The 26,763-nt window shown below is 37.7% G+C and overlaps 2 protein-coding genes across 2 annotated transcripts; one reads left to right on the top strand and one right to left on the bottom strand.

The window, feature by feature from the left end:
- Positions 1–6,152: 6,152 nt before the first annotated feature.
- Positions 6,153–11,017, bottom strand: LOC126817277 (vesicle transport protein USE1). The gene is made up of 6 exons (XM_050544125.1): positions 10,883–11,017; positions 10,118–10,167; positions 9,419–9,497; positions 8,832–8,961; positions 7,733–7,908; positions 6,153–7,188 (listed from the first exon to the last, which is right to left on the bottom strand). The coding sequence occupies exons 1-6, from the start codon at positions 10,982–10,984 to the stop codon at positions 7,012–7,014; spliced, it is 714 nt and encodes a 237-aa protein (XP_050400082.1). The 5' UTR covers positions 10,985–11,017; the 3' UTR covers positions 6,153–7,011.
- A 283-nt stretch (positions 11,018–11,300) lies between these two features.
- LOC126817261 (uncharacterized) lies at positions 11,301–20,096 on the top strand. Its single transcript, XM_050544073.2, has 8 exons — positions 11,301–11,390; positions 13,969–14,566; positions 15,010–15,116; positions 15,769–16,003; positions 16,556–16,668; positions 17,608–17,812; positions 18,308–18,396; positions 19,299–20,096. The coding sequence occupies exons 2-8, from the start codon at positions 14,005–14,007 to the stop codon at positions 19,449–19,451; spliced, it is 1,464 nt and encodes a 487-aa protein (XP_050400030.1). The 5' UTR covers positions 11,301–11,390; positions 13,969–14,004; the 3' UTR covers positions 19,452–20,096.
- The last annotated feature ends 6,667 nt before the right edge of the window (positions 20,097–26,763 follow it).

Below are 26,763 nucleotides of genomic sequence, written 5' to 3' on the forward strand. Positions count from 1 at the left end.
CAAACTAAGTAATTTCGGGACTAACATATGGTTCAGTGTTATTTCGTTAATGGTGGTTTGGTTTAGAATCTGAATAGCCTTTGTTACGTGAAGAGTATTGTGGTTAGGGTTTGAATCTCCAAATTCAAATAACAGATATGTTAAACGTACATTATGCAAGAGCTAAATCTGCCTATTGCAGGCCTTTCTTTAGGCCCGAAATGTTATCTAAATTATTAATTAGACATTAATTAACTTATCCAGATAATAATCAACTCTCGATGCCATCGTTAGCCAGCGATATTTAGCGGATTGGAATACATTTTGTGAAAATGGATAATCGAGACTCTGTTTTTCATCGTACCTACTTTAGTATTATGATGATCGAGGCTCTCCTAAAATTCAAACGCTAAATATCTCGGTTCAGAGTGGAGCAATTTGACTGAATATTTCAGCATATTATATTTACTTTATCTATTTTATTAAGTATTATAGCGAGAACTGTCAACTTTTTATCAAATCTCCCATAATGCCCCTTTAAGAAGAATAAGGTGGGTAGGGTTCGAATCTGGATCTGAATACCAGTTGCTGTTTTAAGAAGAATAAGGTGGTTAGGGTTAGAATCTGAATAGCAGTTGCTTTATTAAGACGAATAAAGTGGCTAGGGTTAGAATATGAATAACGGTTGTTGTACGAAGAATAAGGTGGCTATGGCTTGAAACTCCACTACACTATCTGAAGAATAAAGTGGCTAGGGTTAGAATCTGAATAACAGTTATATCAAAGAAGAATAGGGTGGTTAAGGTTAGAATTCGAATAACAGTTGTTGTGTGAATACGAATAAGGTGTTTAGGGTTAGAATCTGTTAATTGTTTGTAGATAGAGGTAAGGAGGTGTATGTTAGAGTATATCAAGGGAGGTTGTAATGTCGGTGTAATATTACTCGACTGGTATCCATCATTCGTGTCTAATTATACAAATACCAGGAATTTCACACACAACAACACAAAATACACATAAACCATGATTAGACGAGAGAGTGTGGGAGAGAGAGAGAGAGTGTGGGAGAGAGAGAGAGAGAGAGAGTGTGGGAGAGAGAGAGAGTGTGGGAGAGAGAGAGAGAGAGAGTGTGGGAGAGAGAGAGAGAGAGAGAGAGTACCGAAATTTGTATGACAATATTTCCTTCTTATTAAAGCACAGGCACTTGAAGGGATTAAAATAAAACGTCTTACTACTGCTTGACTATATATGCTATATACTGTAATAGATAGTGAAGCAGTAGTAAGTTTTATTTTAATCCCTTCAAGTTCCTGTGTATTAAAGTGCATACGCGTAGGGAGGGGTCTTTAGCAGTGGGAGGAAACCGGAGGACTCGGAGAAAACCCACGAGGTTGAACAGGCGACCCTACTTGTCACATACAACCGGGGAATCGAAACCACGCCATTTGACGCAATGACAGACCTTATGATACAACGCGCACGCCACACTAACCATTCGACCATCCAACCCCTGCTATTAGCTTTAAGGATCTTATTTGTGTAGATGTTGATGAAATGGGGTTTAACGTCCTACTTTTCCGCACCAACCGGGGTGATGACGATGGACATCCGGTTCGCGGGGAATTTGTTTGCAGCATCACTGAAGCCCACTTTTGTTTCGAATTCCATCTGTCAAGGGTTCTTTTACGTGCACGCCAATGTGAACACGGGACCTCGGTTTCTTTATACCATCCGGACGACTTGACACTGTCCTTGCAGAAATCTTGACATGTTTCTAATGCTTGCTTTAAGGTTATAAACACAGTTCTTATTTTAGCAGGGAGCCACGGTGGCCCAGTGAATAAGGCGCTGGCTCAACAACGAGAAGGTACGGGGTTTCGATACCGGGGTTGGGCGAGAACGTCTCTCGGGTTTTACCTGTGTGGTTTCCCATTGTCAGTGTTGTGAGACGGAGGGTCTGAGAAGGAACAGCGTTTACCCGTTCGAGTAGAAGGAAAACCCAGGTCCCGTCTCCCGTCAAAAGTCAAATCCCAATAACTCACTTTTGTTATCAAAATTGAGTTCGGACCAAATTTGTAGTTTCTAGGGTATGTGCTTCCTGTTGTTGTACTAAATATTCCAATCTTTTGATTTTGTAAGCAGTTACACCCATGACACAACCTAGCAAATATTCATTCATTACGTTTTCCTTTGTTTTCTCAAAATAAGAAAAACGTGAGTTACTAGGTGTTGCCTTTTGACGGGAGACGTCCGTGTGCACGTAAAAGAACCGTTGGCAGTTGAAATTTGATGGAGATATGGGGAAGAGTCCTCGTAGACAATTACTCTTCATTCCTCTTTCTTTAGGTCCGCCTTCGTCTGCCAAGTTCGTGCAGTGTTCGATCCCCTGCATTGGCCGAGAAAGTTCATCCAGATTTTCCGACGTGGTTTCCCCTTGTCAGTGGTGCAGAACGGAGGGCCTGACAAGGACAGCTGTCTAGTCCTTCGGATGAGACGAAAAACCGAGGTCCCGTGTACACATTGGCGTGCACATAAAAGATCCCTCGACAGTTGGAATTCGATATAAGTGTAGGCGATAGTGCAGCTGCCCGGGCAAAATTTCCCTCATAGCACACTGTATGGCGTATGCCCGTCTTCATTAGCCCAGTACGGAGCAGAAAGTAGGACGGTAAACCACATTTCATTTCATTTTAGTTAGTGGAGAAAAGTAGGGCGTTAAACCCCATTTCATTTTGTTACTCGGCAGTTCGCAAAGCTAATTTTCGTTGTACTTTGTATGGAGTGAGCATGTCATGGGAGTCTAGTGAGAGATACACACCCAACATGTAACGTATTCCCAACAACATTCTCAGATCAAACGTGTGTATTAATTAACCGGTGAATAAACGACAAACGATGTAGGAATATTTCATCGCTTGATCTTATTACCCCTCTCACCATGTTTATAACACCGCGCACCTGCTACAATCCGCCATCTTGAGTTGTAATATTATCTAATTACTGTTCGCATCCACCAGCTTATTTTAACTAAATAGTTTATATAGACAACAACCGCACTTTTAAACTCGTTGTATGATCTTAATCATCAAAGATTCACTTTATTTATATTTTAAACAAGTTGAAATGTTTTCTGGATTAATATTCTCGAGATTGGCCTTGATTAAAGCCGCCTCGTACACTTATCGACTTGTTCAACTACCAAAAAAAAAGAACCCAGCTACAAAACATATATTTTCGTGGGTTTCTTTTTTTATAGTTGCTCCAGGGTGTGGTTGATATTTGGTAAAATGATAATTAAAGTTGATACAACTTGATAGGAAGTTTTAAATTAATTAATTTTGAAGGGGTAAAAAATGAAGAAAGCGGATATGTGTATAGAGCCTAGTTTTTGGAGTGCCAGGAATAATTGGTTGACTGCGGAAGCGGACGACAGACCCCACACAGGAATGATAGAACGAACGAGGTATTTTATACTTTCGATGGACTCTACTCGTCAAGATATGACCAGTTGTTGTGGGAGGTCGCGTCAGAGGTCATACGGCGGCTTTTGACCTATGACGTCAGATATTTGATTAACCAATCGGCGTTGATGTTTCTACTAGGATACCCACAGTTCCGTGCATCGTGCGCTGCAACAGACCGTTACATTGGCTAATCCCTAACATCAACATAACAACTTTTCCTGATCCTAGTGTAGTAAAGACAAGTAAAACAAGATTTGAACTATAAAAAACGAGACTAAATAGAGGTTTTAGATGTGCAGTTGACGATGCCCCCAATGTGTGACTTACATGTTAGCCGTGAGTCGAATATCATGCCCAATCTGTTTCACGAGGATTACGAAAGTCTTCTAATATCTCTGTAAAAGATGACTGCCTTCAACACGTGACGTCACAGCACGCGGCGTCAATCATTGGCTCAAAAGCGCGTGCTCTGTTTACATCAGACATTACTGGTTCGGGGAGAATGGTGCTTTTTACTCATTTTAATACCCATTTACACTAAATAGGAAATCATTTTTATCTACAAATACTTCAAACGTCTTTATTTATTTTTCTTATACATAAAAAAAAAATGTTTTAGAATTTAATTTGTCGGTGGAAAAAAGTTGATATTTGTGGCTCATTAAGTCGCATCGATGTCATCCTTATAAAATATTGCAGCGGCCTAGCAAATATTCACTGCTGATCAGTATGTATCATACCAAGGAACTTTGTCTCTGATTTATATTCTAGTTTTGTGTTTTTGAATTATAAACACAATGTTTCTATTTCTTTAAGTCATTTAACTTGCCCATTTAGAAATTTGATCAAGATAAGAGTAATTGTAAAGACAACAATTTTCATTTGGGGCCTAATTTATTTTCTAAACAAGATTAGTGTAGTATTTTGATAGCTTCTCTAAAGTTTATTTAAATTATTTTCATGATAATATTGTTTATTTGTGTTACAATTTGGTCCATAAATCGGGAAATCCCATAAATATACTTTATGTTGATTTTCGGAACAAGGTAGCAAAATATTTTGGTTGCTTTTTATACATCATTTATTCACAATGACAGTAAATTTTCCATTAGGTTAGTGGTATTGGTTTTAAAATATATACGACTTATAGAAATTAACTTTAATTGGCGGAAAAAATAGCACAGTTAGGTTGTCTAAATCTCGGAGAGAGAGAGAGAGAGAGAGAGAGAGAGAGAGAGAGAGATGGGGTTTAACGTCCACTCGACACAAACTAGGCCATTTCAGGACTAACATATGGTTTAATTTTATTTCAATAATGCGCTTGCGCGTAGGTGTCTTTAGCAGTGGTAGGAAACCGGAGGACCCCTAGAAAACCCACGAGGTTGGTAGTATCCATTATCTTACGGTCCGAATGAGTCTTGTATGTGGTAGCAATAAGCTCAATCTGGTTAAAACACAGATCCTATTTCGTTTCGTTTTTATAGTTCAAAATTTCGTTTTACTTGTCTTTACTACACTTGGATCTAAAAGAGTTGTTATTTAACTCGTGTTCTGAATGGTGTCAGGGATAAGCCAATGAAACGGTCTGTTACGGCGAGATTTAGGCGTGTTTTGCACGAAACTGTGGGTAATCCCCTAGTAACATCAATGCTGATTGGTTAATCAAATGTCTGACGTCATAGGGTCATAAGTCGGTCTTTTGACCCTGACGTGACCTATGGCTATAACTCGTCAGATCTTCATGTAGTGTAGGCCATCGAAAGTATAAAAAACGAAACGAAATATAGATCTGTATTTTAATCAGATTGCAATAAGCTTTGACTTTTGGTCCGAATCACCTTGGTTTCGTTCAGAGGTCTTTGTCCGTTCAGGGACCGTTTGTAAAGAGCTTGTTGGAAGTTTATGCCTCTTGTTAGGTTTTTGTCCACCAAATAAAACATGTTTAAACAAACAAAGCATGCCGTTTATAAATCAACAATTCAATTAATTCAATTGCAACTCGAGATCACAGTTGAGAAGACGACAAGACGTGAGCATTACGTGACGTAAGCTGCGGCTTTAGAACTGAACTTTACCAACTCCGATCGACTCATTTTAAGCTCAACACCGTACAATATGTTGGGCCATTATTACAATTAGAGTTATGCCCCTTTATACAAATAAGCAAACCCTCAAGTGCAGATAAAAACTGATTTGATGGAATGGGGTTTCAAGTCTTGTCATCACAATATTCAGTCTTTTTGAAACTAACATATTGTTACTTTTGTTTCCATGGTAACATATTCAATGTTAGGGAGTAGAATTTGGCCTGGACATCAGGGTTCCTGAATAACCAACTCGTCATAGAATTCCAGGTGAACCTGAATTATTAGCCCCATGTGAACCACTAGGCAATGCAATATATGTCAAACCCATGACAAGTGGGTACAGGACTTTGAAAATATCTATGTTCTTCTTATCCAATGTGAGGAGAGGGAGAGAGAGAGAGACAGGTCTACTCATACAAACTAGGTCAGTTCAAGACTTACATATAGTTCAATTTTATTTCAATATTTGATTGGACATCATAGGGGCCCTTTAGCAGGGGAAGGAAACCAGAGAAACTAACTCCTTGTCAGTAAGCCTACAAGCTGGGAATCTAAACCACGCCACTTGACTCAATGACAGACCTCATGATCTAAAGCGAACCCCCACACCAACATCTTAGAATAAGCTACATAAATTTATTAACAGTTTTCTTTAATAAATATTCAACAAACTTTTTCATTTAATTGTAATTGTTTTTTTTAATAAAAGTCTTAGACAGTTTTTCAATTAATTGCAGTTTTATGATTGTGTTTTTGGGGGTTTTTTTTAAATATCTTTGATACTTCTTATTGCACTCATATCTATGTAACTTTACTTTCTGCCATCATTTCCATGGAAACCTCTAAATTTATTTCAGGATTCCTCTTTCACGATGCTGCCAGTTGGATATTTTTTACTGATCTATATTAATGCAACCTAACGCTCATAGTACATATATCGCTGTTCATGGTTTCCATTGATAATCATTTGTGTCAGTCATTATCACATATGTGATAGAACTTGTTAAACACATTCCAAATATAATTTGAACACAGAGATCATTGCTACGATATAGTCCGTACATTCTCTTGTTTTTGTTTGTTTTCTCTTATCTAGTGACAGTCAATTATATTTTTAAATTGTCAGATATCCTCCCACAGTCTCACACAACAACTTTTAATCTTCAAAGGAATTATTAGTGAGCAGAAATTCGCCCGCATATCTGTTATCACTCGTCACTTCAGTCACTTATATAGAAGGATAATTCGTGTTTTCCTTTTGGGTTGGTCACTTCCGTTTCTTGAAATTTATATTATGCATCTATCGTATCGATGATCTCTGTGATAATGACTGACACCAATATTGTCCTTTAAAATGCAGTCATCATTTAAAAAATGGTAGCTATTGTTTATATCAGATCAAAAAAGAATCATTTATTAAATAGCCCCAGTTTATTTTCTCCCATCATCTCCATGGCAGTCTTTGACTTCATTTTCTCCCATCATCTCCGTGGAAACATTTTCATAAAGAGAATCATCCACAAGAAAGTCATCATAACGACACCCAACATGATCCAAATCCACCAGGAACATGATTTGGTGTGCATTTCTAATTTATCACTTTCTACCTTTAACTTGGAGTAATTTGTGTCCGATAATCTTGTACTCTCGATAATTTTCTGAAAATAGAAATATTTCATGTAATAAGCAACAACATGAAATCAATTGAAATCTTATTTAAATGCATTAGACCTTTTTCAAATGGTGTTGAAATGAGCAAAATGTTTAAATGAGGTAAATCTCCATCAAATGATGTTTAAACAAGAAAAACCTCTTTCAAATGATGTTTAAATGAGCTAAGCCTCTTCAAGTGATGATGGTTAAACGAGGTAAACCCCTTCAAATGATTTTTAAATGAGCAAAACCGCTTTGAAATGATGTTTAAATGAGCAAAACCTCCTTCAAATAATGTTTAAATGACCAAAGCCTCCTTCAAATGATGCTTAAATGAGCAAAACCTCTTTTAAATGGTGTTTACACAATCAAAACCTTATTCAAATGGCCTCCAACCCCAACAGGTTTTTTCATCAGACTCATGGTCAACATAATTTAAATTTCAATGTTTTTGATGACCGACAGAAATTGTTTTTATATGACAACAACCACTAACATATGTGTGATGACTATCGCAATTTCCCAGGTATTCATTATAATAATTCAAACCTTCGTATCCTCTTCAACGATTTTTCCAGATACTTTGATATTGTCTTTAAGATTTCTTGTTAAATTTAAAAGTTCATCAGCTAATTTTTCCTGCATTTGATGATGATGTTGAAGTATTGTATCAATATCATTCTCGTCCGTTGTTTTATTTCTGTGTCGTAAACCGGTATCTTTTCCTGAAGAATTGAAAGAAACAGATTTTAACGTGGTGCGTGATGCAGGACCTGACAAGGCCAGTTGTATAGTCGTTCGAATGGGACGAAAAACAGAGATCCCGTGTACACATTGGCAGGCACGTAAAAAGATCCCTTAACAGTTGGAATTCGATATAAGAGTAGACCGTAGCGCCGCTGTCCGGGCAAAATTTTCCTCATAGCATACTGCCTGGCGTGTGCCCATCTTCATTAGCTCAGTCAGAGCAGAACAGTAGGACATTTAACCCCATTTCATTTAATTTCATTTAATGATTCACTTTACAAATGGAGATGCTAGGGTAACACTATTGTTTCTTTATATTGAAAGAAATGAAATGATATGGGTTTTGTTGCCTTGAATGACAAAACTTATTGGTTTTGAAAAATGCAAAGGATCAGTGAAACATGTAACTAAAACTATATTGATAATAACACAATTTTATAGATTTATTACATCAGCTTGATAAAGATACCTGTAAGAGTATAGAAACGTTGTATAAAATAAACCAAGAAGTAGTAAATCCATAAATTTTTTTTATTATGAATATTATACCTCTACTTCTATAACTATAGTATATTTACTGTTGTTGATGTTTTTATTTTTAGAGGAGAGCTGAAAAAAGCCCCCCAATCCCCTTAATCAACAAATTGAAAAAATCGCTCCCCTTATAAGGCTCTCGCAGTTTCAATAAGAAGAGTGATTTAGAAATTAAGGAGAGTGATTTGATATTAACTGCATGTGATGGGGTCATTCCTGGTTTCATAAATGATAATAAACCCTTTGTAAAGGAGAGTGATTTTCAATTTTAAGGGATGGAAGAAAAACCTCCACTCGGTTGACATTCAGGTGTGCGGCAGGCCCTCGAGAGCAATCACTTGCCTTAAAAAACAATGCCTATATTTACCGAGTAATTCATCTTTTTGTTCTTGTCTATATTTCGATTTTGCCTGTATATGTAATTCTTTAGCTTGTATATCACTGACTGGTACTGAAGGTAGTTGATCCGTTATCAAAATCTTCTCACCGGCTGTCGGCTAAAAAAAACATTTCATATATAAACTTCAAAATCTTCATTACATCAAATGGGGTTTAGCATCCTACTTTCCTGCTGTAATGTGAGAGAGAGAGAGAAATGGGGTTTAACTCCACTCGACACAAACTAGGTCATTTCAGAACTAACATATGATTCAATTTTATTTCAATGTAGGGGTCTTTAGCGATGGGAGGAAACCAGAGGACCCGGAGAAAACCCACGAGGTTAGACAGGCGACCCAATTCTTGTCACGTACGTCATACAACTGGGGAATCGAAACCACGGCAGTTGACTCAATGACAAGACCTTATGATACAACGCGCATGCACTAACCATTCGGCCATCCACCCCCACCCCCCCCAATACCGGGATCAAACCCTTGAACTCCTGTGCCACCGAGTCACAGTAAGGATCCATTCCTTTCCTGTTTTGTCACGAAGAAACAAAAATCAACTCACCATATGTCGAGCTTGGACTAATCCCTTTAATAAATCAACTTTTCTAGAATATTCAGTTATCGTGTCTTGAGGTGGTTTACTACAGAAAAAACATAAAGCAGTAAATTTAGAAATCAAACACTGAAAATTTAAAAAGAACTTTTATAACATATAGGAGAATGTTGCCCAGGTTGCAGCATATATTTCTGCCTATTTTTCTTTGATTTCCAACTGTCATGGGTCTTTTACATGCCAGTCAATATGAATATAGTTGGACCTAGGTTTTTTCCTCATTCAATTGAAGTTCAATCACCTATAATTAGAGTTTTCATCACTGTTTGTGTATTTTGCCGGCCTACATATTTTCACCTAAAATGTATTAATAAGTATTTTTCTATCTGTCAAGGGATTTTTACATGAACTACCGAAGAATAGACTGTTCCCGTACATTTTCAATCATACAGGATCTCGAAACTAGATAAAGAGCTGACAGTTTTTGTTATAAAAATAGATAATGAAATTTCAATTGCCGTTTCAAGAACAGTGTAGTCTAGATTGTCATTGCTACCATTGTTAGGATTGTTAGGACAATAAACAAAGTCTTGATTATCCATTTTTTAATTAAATTATTAACCGTATTTAAATCCACTGAAAATCAGAATCATCCGATCAGTTCAATTCAAAACTGGGGCATTCTTGGTTCTTCAACATATATCTTACCTTTGTGATTTCTTCAAGTCATTCAACTGTTGATGTAAAGCTTCAACATACTAAAAAAAATAAATGAAATGAAATGAATTGAACTGGGATTTAAATTCCTAATTTTCTTCACCAACTCATCTAATGAAGACAGGCTTTAGTTATTTACACTATGAGGGAAATTTTGCCCGGACAGCAGAAAGCACTACACAGCCTACTCTAATTTTGAATTACAACTGCCAAGGGTTCTATTTTCTTACCATTCGAAGGACTAGATGCTGTCCCTGTCAGGCCCTCTGATCTGCAACAGTTCACTGACAATTGGGTATGCCGGAAAATTAACTCCAGAGGAAGTTTATCTGCCAAATACCTCGAAAGAACCCAAGACCTCCTGGTTAGCAACCCAGTGTCTTATTCACTGAACCACTGTGTATCATTTAAAATGGAAACAAAAAATACAAAGGAAGTAACTGGTGTTTGACATTTTGTCAATATTACAATATTTTGAGACAAATATAAATAAGCTTATATGAATTGATGGTTGTTTTAAGCAAGTCAATTGGCAACGAACGAACATCACTAAAAACGTTGAGCTATGTCTGCTGTGTATGTTTTTCACTACAACTGGTGCCCATAATCACATTGCAAATGTTGTGTCACAGTAATTTAAAGTAACAGCCAGTTCCCCCCCCCCCCCATCTCTCTCTCTCGGGTAGAATTAAATGGCGGGGTAATTCTCTCCCTCTCTCTCTCAAGACAACTAATCGAAGAAATCTACTGTTTCACCTTTTCTATCCTCCAGCCATCATTATTATTTTTATCGGCTAACATAACCTCACATCTGTTTAAAAGACGGGTAAAATTTATTTCTTGCTTCGTGGCAGCCATGATTATTTTTTATGAGTTAGTTATCTATTCGCTGTTAGATATATGTGTTCATATTTCAATAAGAAATCATTTTTATCTATATAAAAACAATTCAAATTGTCAAAATCGTTAGAACAAATAATGAAAAGGTTTAATTCTAAATATCTAATTGTCAAATTCATTCTAATGACAACATGCAATTAATGTTACTGTGTATCGCGAATAGCGAACTGTGAATAATGACCCATATTCATTACGTCGGCCGTTTATACTTTCCGTTCACCGAAGAACTAAACGTGTGTTTCCGGTTTGCGTTGTCCGGGGTAACGGTAAATATCTCGTCGAATGTGAAGGGATCTTTAATACAATCGGTTATCCGGGTTCGTTCTATTGAACATGTTTAGAATGACGCTCAAATAAACGAAGGGTAAGCTCGATATCTATATTTTTTTATTATTATTAACTTCACGGCCTAGAAAGTTATTGGCGGGTATTTTTAATAATTATATTCATTATTCTAGCTATTGCGAACCGTAGATCTATGCATTTTTAATTTTAAAATGCGCGTTTTTAGATGTAGTCACTATACTATATGATTTTTTGCGATTATTTCTTAACTGAAATCGGGTAAGAGTAAGAAAATAAATTAAATATAGGCCTATCGTAGGTAGTTATAGTATAGGCTGTCACTTGCATGTTTTTATTTACCCGCTAGATTAAATACTATGCGATATCGGCACTCTTCAAATAAATATGCATCGTCACGAATTGATTGTTATCATATATGATAATATGTGTTGTAGGCCGAGACTAAACATTTAAACAAATGGGTGGGTTGCTGTTTTTTTTAACAAATAAACTGTGGTAAGCTTATTTATTGATTGATTTATCAAAAATATATTTCTTTTTTTTTTTGTTCTTACAATATGCAGTTATTTTATTTAATTATTATTTTTGCATAACAAAATATTCAAGAATTGTATTTATTTTCAATTTATTGACTACTGGTGGTACTCTATACTATGTCTATATGTAGGCTATGTCATGAAGTAATGAATCTATCCTATATCAAGTTTATAAATATTATATGAAACATTCACACCAACTGTGTAAATCCACAACACACTGATTAAACGAACACTAAAGAGAATTACAAATTTGAACTCTTGTGGTTCTTCAGAAAAATGTATTAAGATTTTGATCCTAATTTCCTGGGGTTTTCTCCTGGTCCTCTGGTTTCCTCCCACTGCTAAAGACCCCTATGCGCAAGCAAATTATTGAAATAAAATTGAACCCCATGTTAGTCCCAAAATGACCTACTTTGTGTCAGTGGACCAACTCTATAAACAATGGCAGAGCTAGGGGTCTACTGTGTCTATTTATAATCTACTGTGTTAATCTGATACATAGGATACACAGCTACTCGAGATAAAACACAAAACAAAATGTCTGTATTAGATTACATGATATGCCATGACCACTGAAGGCTATTGTCCTATAATTCGTGTGGGGGCTGACTGAACAAAGAACAAAACATTAAACATACATTGTGCAAGAGCTACATCTGTCAATTGCAGGTCTTTCTTTAGGCCTGAAATGTTATCTAAATTATTAATTAGACATTAATTAACTTATCCAACCCTCGATGGCATCGCTAGGCTGCGATATTTACTGGATTAGAACCCGGTCTCCTGCTTCTGATTAAATCAAAAACTGGATAATCAAAGCTATGTTTTTTATCGTACCGACTTTAGTAATGATGACCGAGCCTAGCCCCAAACTTCAATCGCTAAATACTCGGTTCAGGGTGGATCAATTTGATTGAAATTTTCAGCAAATTGCCTTTACATTATCTAGTTTTTAACTATTATAGTGCGAACTACGAGCTCTTTATCTAATCTCCCATAATGTATCTTTGAACAGATCAGAAGAACTTAAAAGTCTCTGCTTGTTATTTGAGTGAATGTTAATCCCTTGTTAACTACAGGTACATGGGGGTTATTTGTGTGATATGTTAATGCCTTACAAACCACAGGTACATGGGGACAGGAACACCCTTATTATTATGGTGCACCTGACCTATTATCATGTGATTTTCAATTTTCTGGTGTTTTTCTTCAAATTTTTAAAACTTATTCATTTATCTTCCTATTTAGTGCTAAAACATATGTTTACTATCAAACATGTAATTCATATTAAAAAAAATACCCTATGATGTATAATATACTATACAGGTCACAATTCTATAGAATACAATTACTGCTTATTACTGAGCGACGTTTCGACTAGGCTTCAAGCAATTATCAAGCAATGTATAAATACACTGTTTGTTTTGTTGAGATTGTCAGCAAGATTTCCTATTGTAATTGTACTATTTTGCATGCTTGATTGAACTGTTAGGCCTTATTGTTTATTAATTGATTTGCTGTAATTAACATACAACTAATTGAAGTATTAAAATACCCGATGTGATAATCAATAGATTATTTATCTGGGATTAACGTTTAATTAACAGGTAAATAATGGGATTTTTTGATGATTAGTGTGTTCAAACAAATTCCAATTGTTAACATAGTAACCAGGCTAATGAGGGGAATTGCCTTTTCTATAATTTTGATTGGGGGGGGGGGGGTGCGAATGGTTAATGTGTGCGCGTGGGATTATAAGGTCTGTCATAAAGGCAAGTGGCTTGGTTATGATTCCCCGCTTCTACATGTCAAGGAGTAGGGTCGCTTGTCCAACCTCGTGGGTTTTCTCCGGGTCCTCCGGTTTCCTCTCACTGTTAAAGACCCTAGAAATGGTTCCACTACTGATGTCTTCCGTCTTGCTCCAGATAAGAATTATCACGGCTAAAAATTGTAGCTATTAAAGACCCATATGACCCGCGAGAGAATTATTAAAATTGAACATTTGTGGACATCTCTCTCTCTCTCTCTCTCTCTCTCTCTCTCCCTCTCTCTATCTCTCTCTCTATCTCTCATTATTTGTTTATTTTTATATTTTAGATAGAAAGGATTCACATCAGATATTGTTTAATCAAGATGGAGGGTAAGATGTCGGACGGTTTAACGATGATAGAGATCAAGCCACCAGTTCATGGCCATCTTGGTCCAGGCAACTTCACCATATCACAAGAAGAAGATTTAACTCACCCGGCCATGTGTAGCGTCTTTAAAAAACATTATATAGATCACCCAGGACATAACTCTAGTCTTCCCACTGACCTGCCTGCTCTTGGGCCTGTTATGCACAGAGACCGAAAATTCTTCAACGAAATGTCGTCGGAGACAAGCAATGCGTATGAATACAGACCCACCGTGAAACCCGTTCTGGAAAACGCTCAGACAAAACTTAGTACCACAAATTTTAAAATGGACAAAGATCTGAGCAAGTTTAATTCCTTCAACACAACAAGTGAATATTATTTTGGTCCGAAAGTAGGGCCTGATTTTAGAAGGATACAAACTATAACAGATCATGGTTCCCATGTTCCGAACGGAGATCCGGGAAAAGCCCCACTGCCTAAATCAGATTATAGAGATAAGTTTGTAGGTCATGATACATCAGTATGTAAAATTATAAAAGCCAAGTCTATGCATGAAGGTAAGTTGTATAATCATAAACCTTCTCGCATCCTAAGGGTGGGGTGAAGGGTGGATGGCCGAATGGTTAGTGCGTGCCCATTAACTCATAAGGTCTATCATTGAGTCGACTGGCGTGGTTTCGATTCCCCGGTTGTACGTGTCGCCTGTCCCACTCATGGGTTTTCTCCGGGTCCTTGTCAGTCCCTCTGTCCTGCACCATTGACAAGGAGAAACCACACCGGCAAATCTTGATGAACTTTCTCGGTCAACACCGGGAGCGAAGCCGCGACCTCCAGGCTAGCGAGCCAACATCTTACCAAATTAGCCACCGTGGTTTCCCGACATGGCAAGTGTCTTGTATACATGTTGTGGTGCACGTTCAAGAACCCTTGACTGTTGGGATGTGATGAAGAGAAGACTGAAATGCCGGTTATATAAACAAGCCATTTATTTATATTTCAGGAGGACCACCAACAATAACTGGAGATCTAAAATACAACGATTTTACCACTTCTCATAGTCAACAGTTTCCTTATAAATGGCAATATAAATTAGATTCATTTTATCCGGTGAGTATCTCTCTCTCTCTCTCTCTCTCTCTCTCTCTCGGTTACCAGGAGGTGCCCAGGATTGTCCAGGGTGGTTTCCCCTTGTCAGTTGTGCAAGATGGAGAGGCCTGACAAGGAATGAATCGAGGTCCGTCATGCGCATTAGCATGCACTCTTTAAAGTTGGAATTCGATATAAGATAGACTGCACACTGTATGCCGTGTGCCCGTCTTCATTAACCTAGGGGGATTGGATGGTCGAATGGTTAGCGCGTGCATATTATATCATAAGGTCTGTCATTGAGTCAACTAGCGTGGTTTCGATTCCCCGGTTGTACCTGACAATAAGTAGTGTCGCCTGTCTAACATCATGAGTTTTCTCCGGGTCCTCCGGTTTCCTCCCACTGCTAAAGACCCCGACGCGCAAGCGAATTATTGAAATAAAATTGAACCATGTGTTAGTCCCGAAATGACCTAGTATGTGTCGAGTGGACGTTACCCCCCCTCTCTCTCTCTCTCTCTCTCTCTCTCTCTCTCTCATTAGTCGAGAACATTAGGACTTTAAACCCCATTTCATTTCATTTATCTCCCTTGTTCCTAAATATCCCCAAGAGAAATAACGTATGGTATCAAAGTTGATGAGAATTTAAATTATATTTCTTATATGTTTACAGACAACAGTAACGAATGTACCGAATGGTGATCCAGAGAAGATCGTACTACGTGACACAACAATGAGAACATCATTCCCATGTATTGAAGGAATCGATCGTCCTAAACCTAGTTACGATCGTCAAGCAGTCAGTCAGCTTCTATTACAGACCAATTTTAAACAGTCCGATGGCAAGAAAACCTGGGATAATTACATGAGTACAGCTAATAGTTCCTTTCAAATGGCCACGGTACCATGTAAGTCTTCTAATTATTGTTCCTGTCCTTGGAATACGACAAAATCAAATTTCTTTTGCCGTAGCCCGTCACTTAAAAGCACCCAGAGTTCATGCAATAAAACTGCCAGATGATTTTCTGGACAAAACACTCTATAGGCCACGATTCTTAATGGATTTTGGGGGAGCCACGGTGGCTAAGTGTGTAAGACGCTGGCTTGCTAGCCTGTAGGTCGCGCGTTCGATCCCTGCATTGGCCGAGAAAGTTCATCGACATTTCGACGTGGTTCTCCCTTGTCATTGATGCAGGACGGAGGGCCTGACAAGGACAGCTGTCTAGTCGTTCGGATTGGACGAAAAACCGAGATCCCGTTTGTACATTAGCGTGCACGTAAAAGATCCCTTGGCAGTTGAAATTCGATATAAGAGTAGGCCAAGATGCCATAAAAACTGGGGAATTTCATTCCATAAATATGGTGCAGTATATGAAAAAGAAGGTACAGTATTAGGTTTTAAAGTCCCTGGGTTATAAGATTGGGAACAATATTATATAAATGTAGTTGTTTAAATTCAGATAAAAAGTCGGCTCCATCCATAGCCCGTAACCAGAGTGCTTTTCCCCGAGGTGACTGGGGGAATGACACAGAAAGAAGATCTATGACGACCAGTAATTTATATCATGGCAATGTAAGTATTAATATAACGTGGTTCCGGTTGGTGAAGAACGACATTAAACCTCATTTCATTTTATTTTATATTCCTTTTGTGTGCATCATTCTGACATACTGAGAACAGTTGCTGTTCAGATGGTCGACAAATCAGGTGTATTATTGACAAGAGAGAGGGCAGAGAAATGGGGTTTAACGTCCACTTGACACAAACTAGGTAATTTCGGGACTAACATATGGTTCAATTTAATTTTATTTCAACAATTCGCTTGCGCGTAGCGGTTTTTACCAGTGGGAGGAAACCAGAGGACCCGGAGCAAACCCACGAGGTTGGACAAACGACCCTACTCCTTGTCACGTACAACCGGGGAATCAAGACGTTATGTACAAGACTTCAATAACTTTATAAACTGACGTCTGGACAACAACCGTCAAGACCAGTCACATCATTTATATTGCATCTGACTCTTACTAAATGTGTTATTTTAACCGATTCTCTGTTACTATGTGTGTTCTTTTGACTGACTTAATTACTAAATTGTTATTTTGACTGAATGTAACTGCATGTGTTCCTTTGATTGGCTATGTTATTAAATGTGTTATGTTGACTGGGCCTCTGTTACTAAATGAGTCATGTTAACTGATTCTGTGTTACTAAATGTGTTATTTAACTGACTGTGTTACTTGATGTGTTATTCTGACTACTGATCTTTATTTGGATATCTCTATATTATATACTCCTAGATGTATTGATTCTTGACAGATTATGGTGTTAATATTGTTTTTTAATAGGATTTCAGACAGATAGAACACTTTTAGTAACAGTCTGTTACCATACGTGTTGACAGACTCTCTGTTTTACTAAATGTGCTCTTTTCACTGACTGCTACTAAACGTGTTCTTGACTGTTACTATGTGTTATTTTGACTGACTGTGTACCTAAATGTTTCTATTTCAGCCTGCTCCCGGTCTACACAATACGATATTAAAAGGCGCGGATGAGTTAACGAAGAGTAACGTATTATTTGGTGAACCCCGTATAAAGAAGCCATCTATCTATTATTCTACTACCACTCAAGATGTCTTCACCCCCAAATCCACCCCTTATACCTACACCAAAAATAAATACTATCTCAATTCTCATGTGCCATTACGTTATTACAGTAAGTTATTACATTTATTATTATATTATTACATTTATATTATTACATTTATATTTATATTATTACATTTATAATTATTACATTACAGTAAGTTATTACATTTATAATTATATTATTATTGTTATTACTGCATTTATTATTATATTATTATTGTTATTATTATATTTATAATTATATTGTTATGAGTATATTTATAATTATATTATTATTATTATTATTATTATTACATTTATAATTATATTATTGTTATGATTATATTTATAATTATATTATTATTGTTATTATTATATTTTCAATTATATTATTACATTCAAAATTGTGTTACTATTATATTTAATTTTACATTTAGAATTATATTGTTACATTTAGAATTATGTTATTATATTTATTTTTACATTTAGAATTATATTATTACATATATTACTGCATTTATTATTTAGTATTACATTAGTTGTTACATTTGTCGTTATATTATTACATTTTGTTTTCTTCCAGAAAATGAGATAAACAACTCGACAACTCAGTCTGATTATTTGAAACCAGGTAATGTAGACAGAGTACACCCTATGGAGTCCGGTGAACAGGTAAACACGAACCCTTATTTTATTTTTTACACCTTGATTATCAATGAAAGGAAATTTAGCTATTGAGCACAATAAAATAAAACATGGTACTATATAGTTTTACCCAGAAACCCCCCGATAGGAATCAGATCTGGCCCCAAATTCACAAAACATTCTCAGACTTAAGTTAAGAATTTACTCAAAATTGTAGGACTTATTTGAACTAAAATATAGCCCTTTATAAAACCTTCGTTTTTTTTAATGTATCAAATACATCAATAAGAAACTATGTGCAAAGTTTTGTGTTTCTGGATCAAAGACATTTTTCATAAACAGTGATTGAAAGTTGAGTAAATTCTTAACTTAAGTCTGAGAATGCTCTGTGAACTTGGGGCCTGACTTCATAAAGGAAAACTGCCAATTTGGTTTTTTATTCGAAAACAATGACTGGTTATTGTTATTTATTACATTTCTGCCACATCCAACTACAATTAAACATAATCCTCCCTGACACGGGTATAAACCATCTCTTTTAAATCGAGGCCAAGATTGTTGGCTTTGCAAGATATTTTAAATTGACGTCTAGTTAAATTAAGGCAGGGCTAAATATATGTCATGAACAACAACCAATCAAGACACGGGATATAAAACCACGAACAGGGTGTTGCGCATGACTAATGCACCGTAATTATGAATGTCCGTATCAATTTTGATAAAACATCGCGTGATTAAATTTACTGACAATATTTGCATATAAACGAAAGTTGTTTCACTACATTGGTTCGGGTATGTTTAATTCGTCCTAATAGTATAAAATTTACCTATTTTAAGATGTTACATGCATTAATAAAGAAATTAAGTTTGCCAGGTGGAACTAAACGTATAGATTTCCAATTCAAATTAACTGCATTTTGCAATTCCAGATGAAGAAGACCAACTTTTTCCCGCCATGGAGAAATGCGACCTGTTTTAATACAACCCATCAGGACATGTATACACCGAAAACAATGGAGAAATTCATCATTGATTCCGGCAAGATGCAGAGAAGTTCCGTTCCTTTGGGACCACAAGCTTAAAAATCTCTGATAACAGTCAGTTTTTAAATCATGTCCAAACCACATAAATATATGATTATTTGATATATTTGTTGTTTCCATGGCTCGTCACTATTTCGTTCAGATGTTTAGGACATGTTTCGTTGCCAGGGTTCATTACACATCAAAGTCACTGTGGGGTATTTGAATTTTTCGGGAAATATCAAATTTTTCGCAACTTTATCAACGCTGTCAGTAACTGAGGCGTTATACTTTCGATTTCAAAATTTATACATTTCGATAAAAAATCATTTAGCACACCGTACCAATAAATTAGATCTCCTTACAGGACTTGTTTATTTCAAACACAGCCCACATTGTGGACAGTCAGCATCCCTTCCCCCTCATCTCGTCTAAAATATATATTACACACAAACAATTTTTGGGGAAGTGGTCGGAGAGTATCCTTTTGAGTTGAAGAACCCTGTTGATTTTGTTGTTGTTCTTAATGTTTAACGTCCGCTTCCACCGAAGGTGATATCGCAGACAGGTTTTATTTTTTTATTATTATTATCTTAGCGCACGCGCAGGGGTCTTTTCTGTGGAAGGAAACCGGAGTACCCGGAGTAAACCCACGACGTTGAGAAGGCGCCACACCAGGGATTGAAACCACAGCCGCGAGCCAGAGGTGACCGGCCAGCTAGAGGTCGAAACGCGGCACTCTAGACCACTTGCCCCCCCCCCCCTCCGTTGATTTTCAACGGTTTTTAATAATAACCTACAGGGTTATTCTCATTTGTTACAATTTGTTACAAAATGATGCTAGTCCCCGAGGGTCCAATCAACCCCAGCTCTACCCCCGTTTAATCCGCTACTGTGTGACGACATCTATGTTTGAGGTTTGAATTCTTCGTAACCAGTGACGCCTTTGGAACGTCTCTGTCAGATCCAAGTCCAAACTTTCGACCACGAAGTTGCTATCTATCAAGGGGAACGTTTGAGTCGACGCTTTAGTAGATGATGTTTAAATCGGGTGGCGAATAACTAACTTCATCGTCCTAGGATATTCACTACCCAGATATTAAATAACCATTCCCACACAGTTATATATAGTTAGAATGGATGTAAATTTTTTAAAATATATTTTTAACTTGCTGTGCGTGCAATTTATTTATATTTTTTCATAAACCGGTGAAAAATCTATTTTGTGGTTTTTGTTTTATGTTATTATTTGATAGATTATAGCCAGATATCTCCACAGTGACATACAGTGGACGCGGCCTCAGGTATGGTTGGTCTTGGTAAAAACTCCCCTCATAGCACACTATATGGCCCCGTCTCCATTGTTTGATAAAGACTATAGAAACCTAGGGGGACGAATGGTAAGCGCGTGCGCGTTGTATCATAAGGTATGTCGTCGAGTCAACTGGCGTGGTTTCGATTCACCGGTTGTACGTGACAAGGAGTAGGGTCGCCTGTCTAACTTCGGGGGTTTTCCCCGGGTCCTCCAGTTTCCTCCCACTGTTAAAGACCCCTACGCGCAAGCAAATTATTGAAATAAAATTGAACCATGTGTTAGTCCCGAAATGAACTAGTCTGTGTCGAGTTGACGTTAAACCCCATTTCTCTCTCTCTCTCTAGAATCCTAGTGGAAACTTGGCTCAGTGATAAACAGTAATTGTATGCCATAAAATTGAGACCTGTATAAATTCCAGTTCAATTACTAAATGCCATTAAAACAATTCATTAGCCCAGTCGGTTTAGAAAAGGAGGACGTTGCCTTATTTTAATGTACTCTAACTAACATCAGGAAGCGATGTTTATAAAAACTGTGTTTGTTGTTGTATCCTTAAGACTTGTATGATTATACTGAATCAAATATTGTTTAAGCCATAACAGTGACCTAGCGCAGCTTTTCTCAACCAGTGGCCCCTCAAAGGGTTCCGTGGAGGGAACCTCGGTAGTCTGTAAAATAAAGTATGCCAGTTTTGGAATTCGTATAATGAATTACAGGTAGCGAACTAATCCACGTTATGTGTATGTCTTGGCTACAATCAGAAATGGTTCCACTACCGAGAACATTCGTCTTTGACTCCAGACACAGTAGTGGGTCGTTCTAAGGACGTCTTGTGAGCAGGTTTTGTAGTCATTTAATTACTTGAATGTTACAGGCCTTTAAATCCCTTAATGTCCAATCCCCGGTTGTACGTGACAAGGAGTAGGGTCGCCTGTCCAACCTTGTGGGTTTTCTCCGGGTCCTCCGGTTTCCTCCCACTGCTATAGACCCCCACCCCTCATTTCCTTCATAGCACACTGTATGGCGTATGCCCGTCTTCATTAGCCCAGTGCTAACAGAACAGTGGGACGTTAAACCCCCACTTCATTTCATTAACCATGTTTTCGGAAAGGTCGCGGTTCGCTAAAAATCGATAGGGGTCGCGATCGTCCTCTCATGGCCCCAATGATCTAAGCTCTGTCGCATTAGCAAGGTTTTCGGACAATGGAGAATAATTCACGCTTGACATCCACTCTACTCAGATGCGGGACATCATTATCTACTGTATCGAGGATAAAATGATTTTAAAATCTCATTTTGTGAATATCTCGAAAATTCATTAAATTATTTGTATTCTGAACGAAGTTATGACTTCGCGGATTGTTTAATATCGTGGCAACGGCACTTGACAATTGAGACAGAGTTTCGATTATCCATTTTGTTGTTAATTTTTTTAAAATCCCGCCGGTGTTAGAACATAAATATCACGGCCATTCGATAGTCTAGGAAGATTATTATTGGCTTGTCATGTGAATAAATGTCTAAATAATTATTTATATAACATTTTGAAACCAAAAGAAAGACCTGCAATTAGCAGATTTAGCGTTTTAGGTCCTACATAATGGATCGTTAAATGATTTCATAAAGATGGCAAATTCTTGGGACCTCGGTTTTGGTCCAATTGGAACGACTAAACGCTGTTCCTTGCCACTGATAAGGGATACCCGCGCTGGAAGGGTCGGGGAACACCGGGTTCGAACATTAGACCTCTAAGTTAACGAGCTAGCGCCTACTGACTGAACCACTGTCACATCATACAGGCTGATTTACAAGCTCGTGGCATTCACTGAGGAGTGATTGTGAATTGTGGAGAAAGGGAGTGTTGATGTTGTCAAAACAGTGGTCTGCTTTGGGACCGCGTTAGTAGCAGAAGAAGCTGGTGGTGTAACGTCTACTTCCACAGTGATGATAGGCCTATCAGAGACAAGAAATGAAATGAAATGGGATCTAACGTCCTATTGGGCTAATGAAGACAGACATACGTCATACAGTGTGCTATGATACACTAGACTATGGAATGCTCTTATATCGAATTCCAACTGCCAGGGGATCGTTTACCTGCAACGCCAATGTATACACAGGTCCTTGGTTTTTCGTCCCATCCGAACGACTAGACAGCTGTCCTTGTCAGGCCCTGCGTTCTGCACCACTGGCAAGTGGAAACCACTTCGGAAAACCTGGATGAACTTTCTCGGAACACGCGACCTCGAGGCTAGCGAGCTAGCGTCTTACCCACTTAGCCACCGTGAACTTGCCACTGTAATTGGAATATACTTTAGCAATCTTCGAACGTCCCATTTGTGACCCATAGAAATGGCGACCGAAATGAAATGAAATGGAATTTAATGTCCTACGGTTCTGCTCCGACTGAATTAATGAAGATGGGTCCATGAAGACCACGTTAGCGCTACCATGTTGTTAAGTAACGCCACCTATTATGACGTCATAATGGCGTGACCTTACAGTCCGCCAGATGTTTTAAAGGTTCAGCTGTGAGGTATGTATTTTTCTTGCATTTTTTAATGTAATAAGAACTATTATATAATGAGCCTGTAACCAATCAATAAATTTAATAAAATACTGCCCATTTTAGACAAAGCCTAGATATACGCACGTGACCAAACAATCCATCTTAAATAAAAAGACAGAAATACTTATAATGGACATTTAGAATGATTTTTTCTTTTCAAACAAATTTGATATTTCACTATTCTAGGTAGATAAATTTCAACATGACGAGATCGAGGCTATCAAATGCTGCTACTGAAAGGTTGTTGAAGAAGAAGAAAGTTAAAAAAATCACGACTCCACCACACTCTAAAAACAAAAAACAAAAATCGTCAAGTTCGTCTGCCGGATCGAAGAGAAAATCTACACCCAAGAAACACATCACGAAATCTAAAAAACGCCAAAGTACACGAAAATTGCCACGTAGAACAAAACAAATACGTATTAGTCGAGACGTCCGTGTGACGTATTACACACGTTATCGGAAAGGGATGACGTCAACTTTGCTGAAAAGAAGTGAAAAATGTCAGTTATTTGAGAGTAACTACCGAACATATGTTTCGCGTTTATTAAAGCACGTTCACAGGGGCATGCAGATATCCAAGGAAAGTCTAGATCAGATGAACGGCTTTGTGAATTATTTATTTCACAGCGTAGCCTACGATGCAGCTATTCTGGCGCGGGGACGTGAACAGAAAACCATCACCGGAAAAGCCGTCCAAGACGCCATTATCGCCAAATTTCCTGGCAACATCAAAATATTTGCAGTAATGAACGGAATTGAAACTTTAAATAAATTTATTGTAAACAAGAAAAAATAATATAAATGGATAAATTGTACTTAATAACATTTAAAATAAATCTTATAAGACAAACCAAATTTTAAAATTTCTTATTATGTTTATACTTATTTATTTCATAGTTCCCGATAATATGATTTATCACACAATAATACATTCTACAGTAGATATCGCTTGTGAGATAAATTTCATAATCTACTGGGAGATATCGCTTTACATGAATTTGATTGGTCAGTTGAAAATTAACTACCTTTTTTTATTTTCAAAGAACAGTTCATTTTTTTTATTAAAAGTAACTTCTTTTTTTTATTTATTAAAAATTAACTATCTTTATTTAATTGACCTTGATGGAAACACTGGGTCAATATAAAGGACTTTGCAATAGTTGACTTGCTGTGAAAAAATGATGTATCACTACGCCATAATGTAATCAGGTTCAGTAAAAGTGAAATCTACAGCAAAGAATTATATTTATCTATTTGTGCATGTAAGAAGGGATTGGGTGATAAATAAAATCTCCTACTCGTCTTTTTTGATATCAAAAAATATCAACACTCGTTGATAAAGTAAAAAAAAAACCTCGGCAGAGCCTCGTTTTTTGTTACGTTATCCACTTGTGTTGATATTTTTTGATATCAAAAAGACTGGTAGGAGATTCTCTATATATTACAAATTGTTGGGTTTATTACTCAACGACGTTTTTAAACTCCAGTTCCCCGCAATTACCCTGGCGTTCATAAAGCGACTGCAAAACGTCGAGAAAATTTAAGGCAACCGCAGTATAAAGTGTTGGGATGGCCTAGTGGTCTAGTATGCCGCCTTTGACCTCTAGCTGGCCGGTCACCTCTGGCTTGCGGCTGTGGTTTCGATCCCTGGTGTGAACGTATGTTGCCTGGAGATAGGAGGCGCCTTCTCAACCTCGTGGATTTACTCCGGGTACTCCGGTTTCCTTCCACAGAAAAGATACCTGCGCGTGCGCTTAAACAATAAAAATGAACAATACGACTTGTTTGCGATATCACCTTCGGTGGAAGCGGACGTTAAATACTAAGTAGACCAACAACAACTTTGTTTTGCGCATGGACAAACAAATAGAAAGAACGGTGTAATGATCGAGACTATTAGTCCTCAACAGAGACCATTAGTCCTCAACAGAGATCAGTAGTCCCCAATACAGATCATTAGTCCACATCAGAAACCTTTAGGCCTCAACAGAGACCATTAGGCCTCAACAGAGACCATTAGCCCCACTTACCACCTACTGGTCTCGCCCCGTCTACCACCTATTGGACTCACCCCACCTGCCGACTCCCCCCCCCCCCCGCCTCACAGTGGTCTCACCCCACCTTCCGACTTCTGGTATCTCCAAACCCATCGCCTACCGGTCTCGCCCAATCTACCACCTACTGGTCTTGCCCAACCTACCCCACGGAGTCTTTTAATCTCGATTGGACCAAAGATCGAGCTAAACGATCCTCCTCTACCCTACCGCGATTGAGAAACTTTGAGAAAAGTAAAATCGTGTGATGTCCCCGCCAAGCCACCGTACATATTTAAATATAATATCAATGTAATAGAGTTCTTCATTTGTTGATAATCCCATTCAGCGATACAATATCTAAATAAGTTATTTTACTACATGACTCACAATAGACTTATAGTATAAAGACACTTTTTCTTTATCAAAGGGTTGTTGACGTATTTCCCTATGATGTCACCATTGGGCAATATATATATATTCTAGATATGATATCTAAATAAGTTAAAAAAAAAAAAAAATTCCCGATACGTAATAGACGTATAAATAGGGGCTTAGTCCGTTTCTTTTATTAAAGGGTTTTCTTGTTTGGGAATTCTCACATGTCACTGTTGTATGCTAGATATATTGTACTAATATTCTCGTACTGTTCTGGTAATAGATGTACAGTAGATAAAAATGTTTAAAGTGGCGATACAACTACCACCGGGAGCCGCAGTGGCTCACTGAGTAAGACAGGGGCTGTCGCTCTCGCTCCCGGTGTTGGCCGAGAAATTCCTCCCCCCCCCCCTCGGCTACGGGCCTGAGACAGACGGAGACAGACTGGTCATTTCGGGACTAACATATGGTTCAATTTTATTTCAAAAATTCGCTAGCGCGTATAGGGGTCTGTAGCAGTTGCAGAAAGCTGGAGGGTCCGGAGAAAACCCACGAGCTTGGACAGGCGACCCAATTCGTATCACGTACAAGCGGGGAATAGAAACCACACTAGTGGATCTTGTGATATACAACACCAGCGTTAAGGGATTCGACCACCCAACCACCCACTGTATTTATCACTTATCTTATGTAAAATGCTATGAAATGCATATAACGATGTCAGTTATCAAAATAATTCTGTAGAATCTTACCCTCCCCCCCCCCCCCCCGGACCCACACCCACCCTCCCCACGAACCAAAAGAGAATTTCCGACCAACCAGACCGACTGTATTTTGATGGGATCAGGCTACCGTAAACAAGGATATTATTGTATTTGACCTTATATTTGAACATATGTACCTACTATACGAATCATATGTTATGACTTTTATTGCAATGTGATAATAACACCAACCCGGATGCGATAAACAAACTGGGAACCAATCCTAATCATGGGTATTATTGTATTTGACCTTATAATTGAACTCATCTTACTATACTAATTTTATCTTATCATTTCCTTTGTTATACGA

Source organism: Patella vulgata, chromosome 4, assembly GCF_932274485.2.
Source record: "Patella vulgata chromosome 4, xgPatVulg1.2, whole genome shotgun sequence".
Taxonomy (NCBI): Eukaryota; Metazoa; Mollusca; class Gastropoda; family Patellidae; genus Patella; species Patella vulgata.

Bases quoted from the DNA above. Each gene is read 5' to 3' on its own strand.
- LOC126817261 (XM_050544073.2), top strand. From the start codon at position 14,005: ATGGAGGGTAAGATGTCGGACGGTTTAACGATGATAGAGATCAAGCCA. The intron at 16,004-16,555 runs GTAAGTCTTCTA...GTTTAAATTCAG, and splicing joins TCAAATGGCCACGGTACCAT to ATAAAAAGTCGGCTCCATCC. The intron at 16,669-17,607 runs GTAAGTATTAAT...TTTCTATTTCAG, and splicing joins GTAATTTATATCATGGCAAT to CCTGCTCCCGGTCTACACAA.
- LOC126817277 (XM_050544125.1), bottom strand. From the start codon at position 10,984: ATGGCTGCCACGAAGCAAGAAATAAATTTTACCCGTCTTTTAAACAGA. The intron at 9,498-10,117 runs GTAAGATATATG...TTTTTTCTGTAG, and splicing joins GACTTGAAGAAATCACAAAG to TAAACCACCTCAAGACACGA. The intron at 7,189-7,732 runs GTTTGAATTATT...TTCTATTTTCAG, and splicing joins TCGTTGAAGAGGATACGAAG to AAAATTATCGAGAGTACAAG.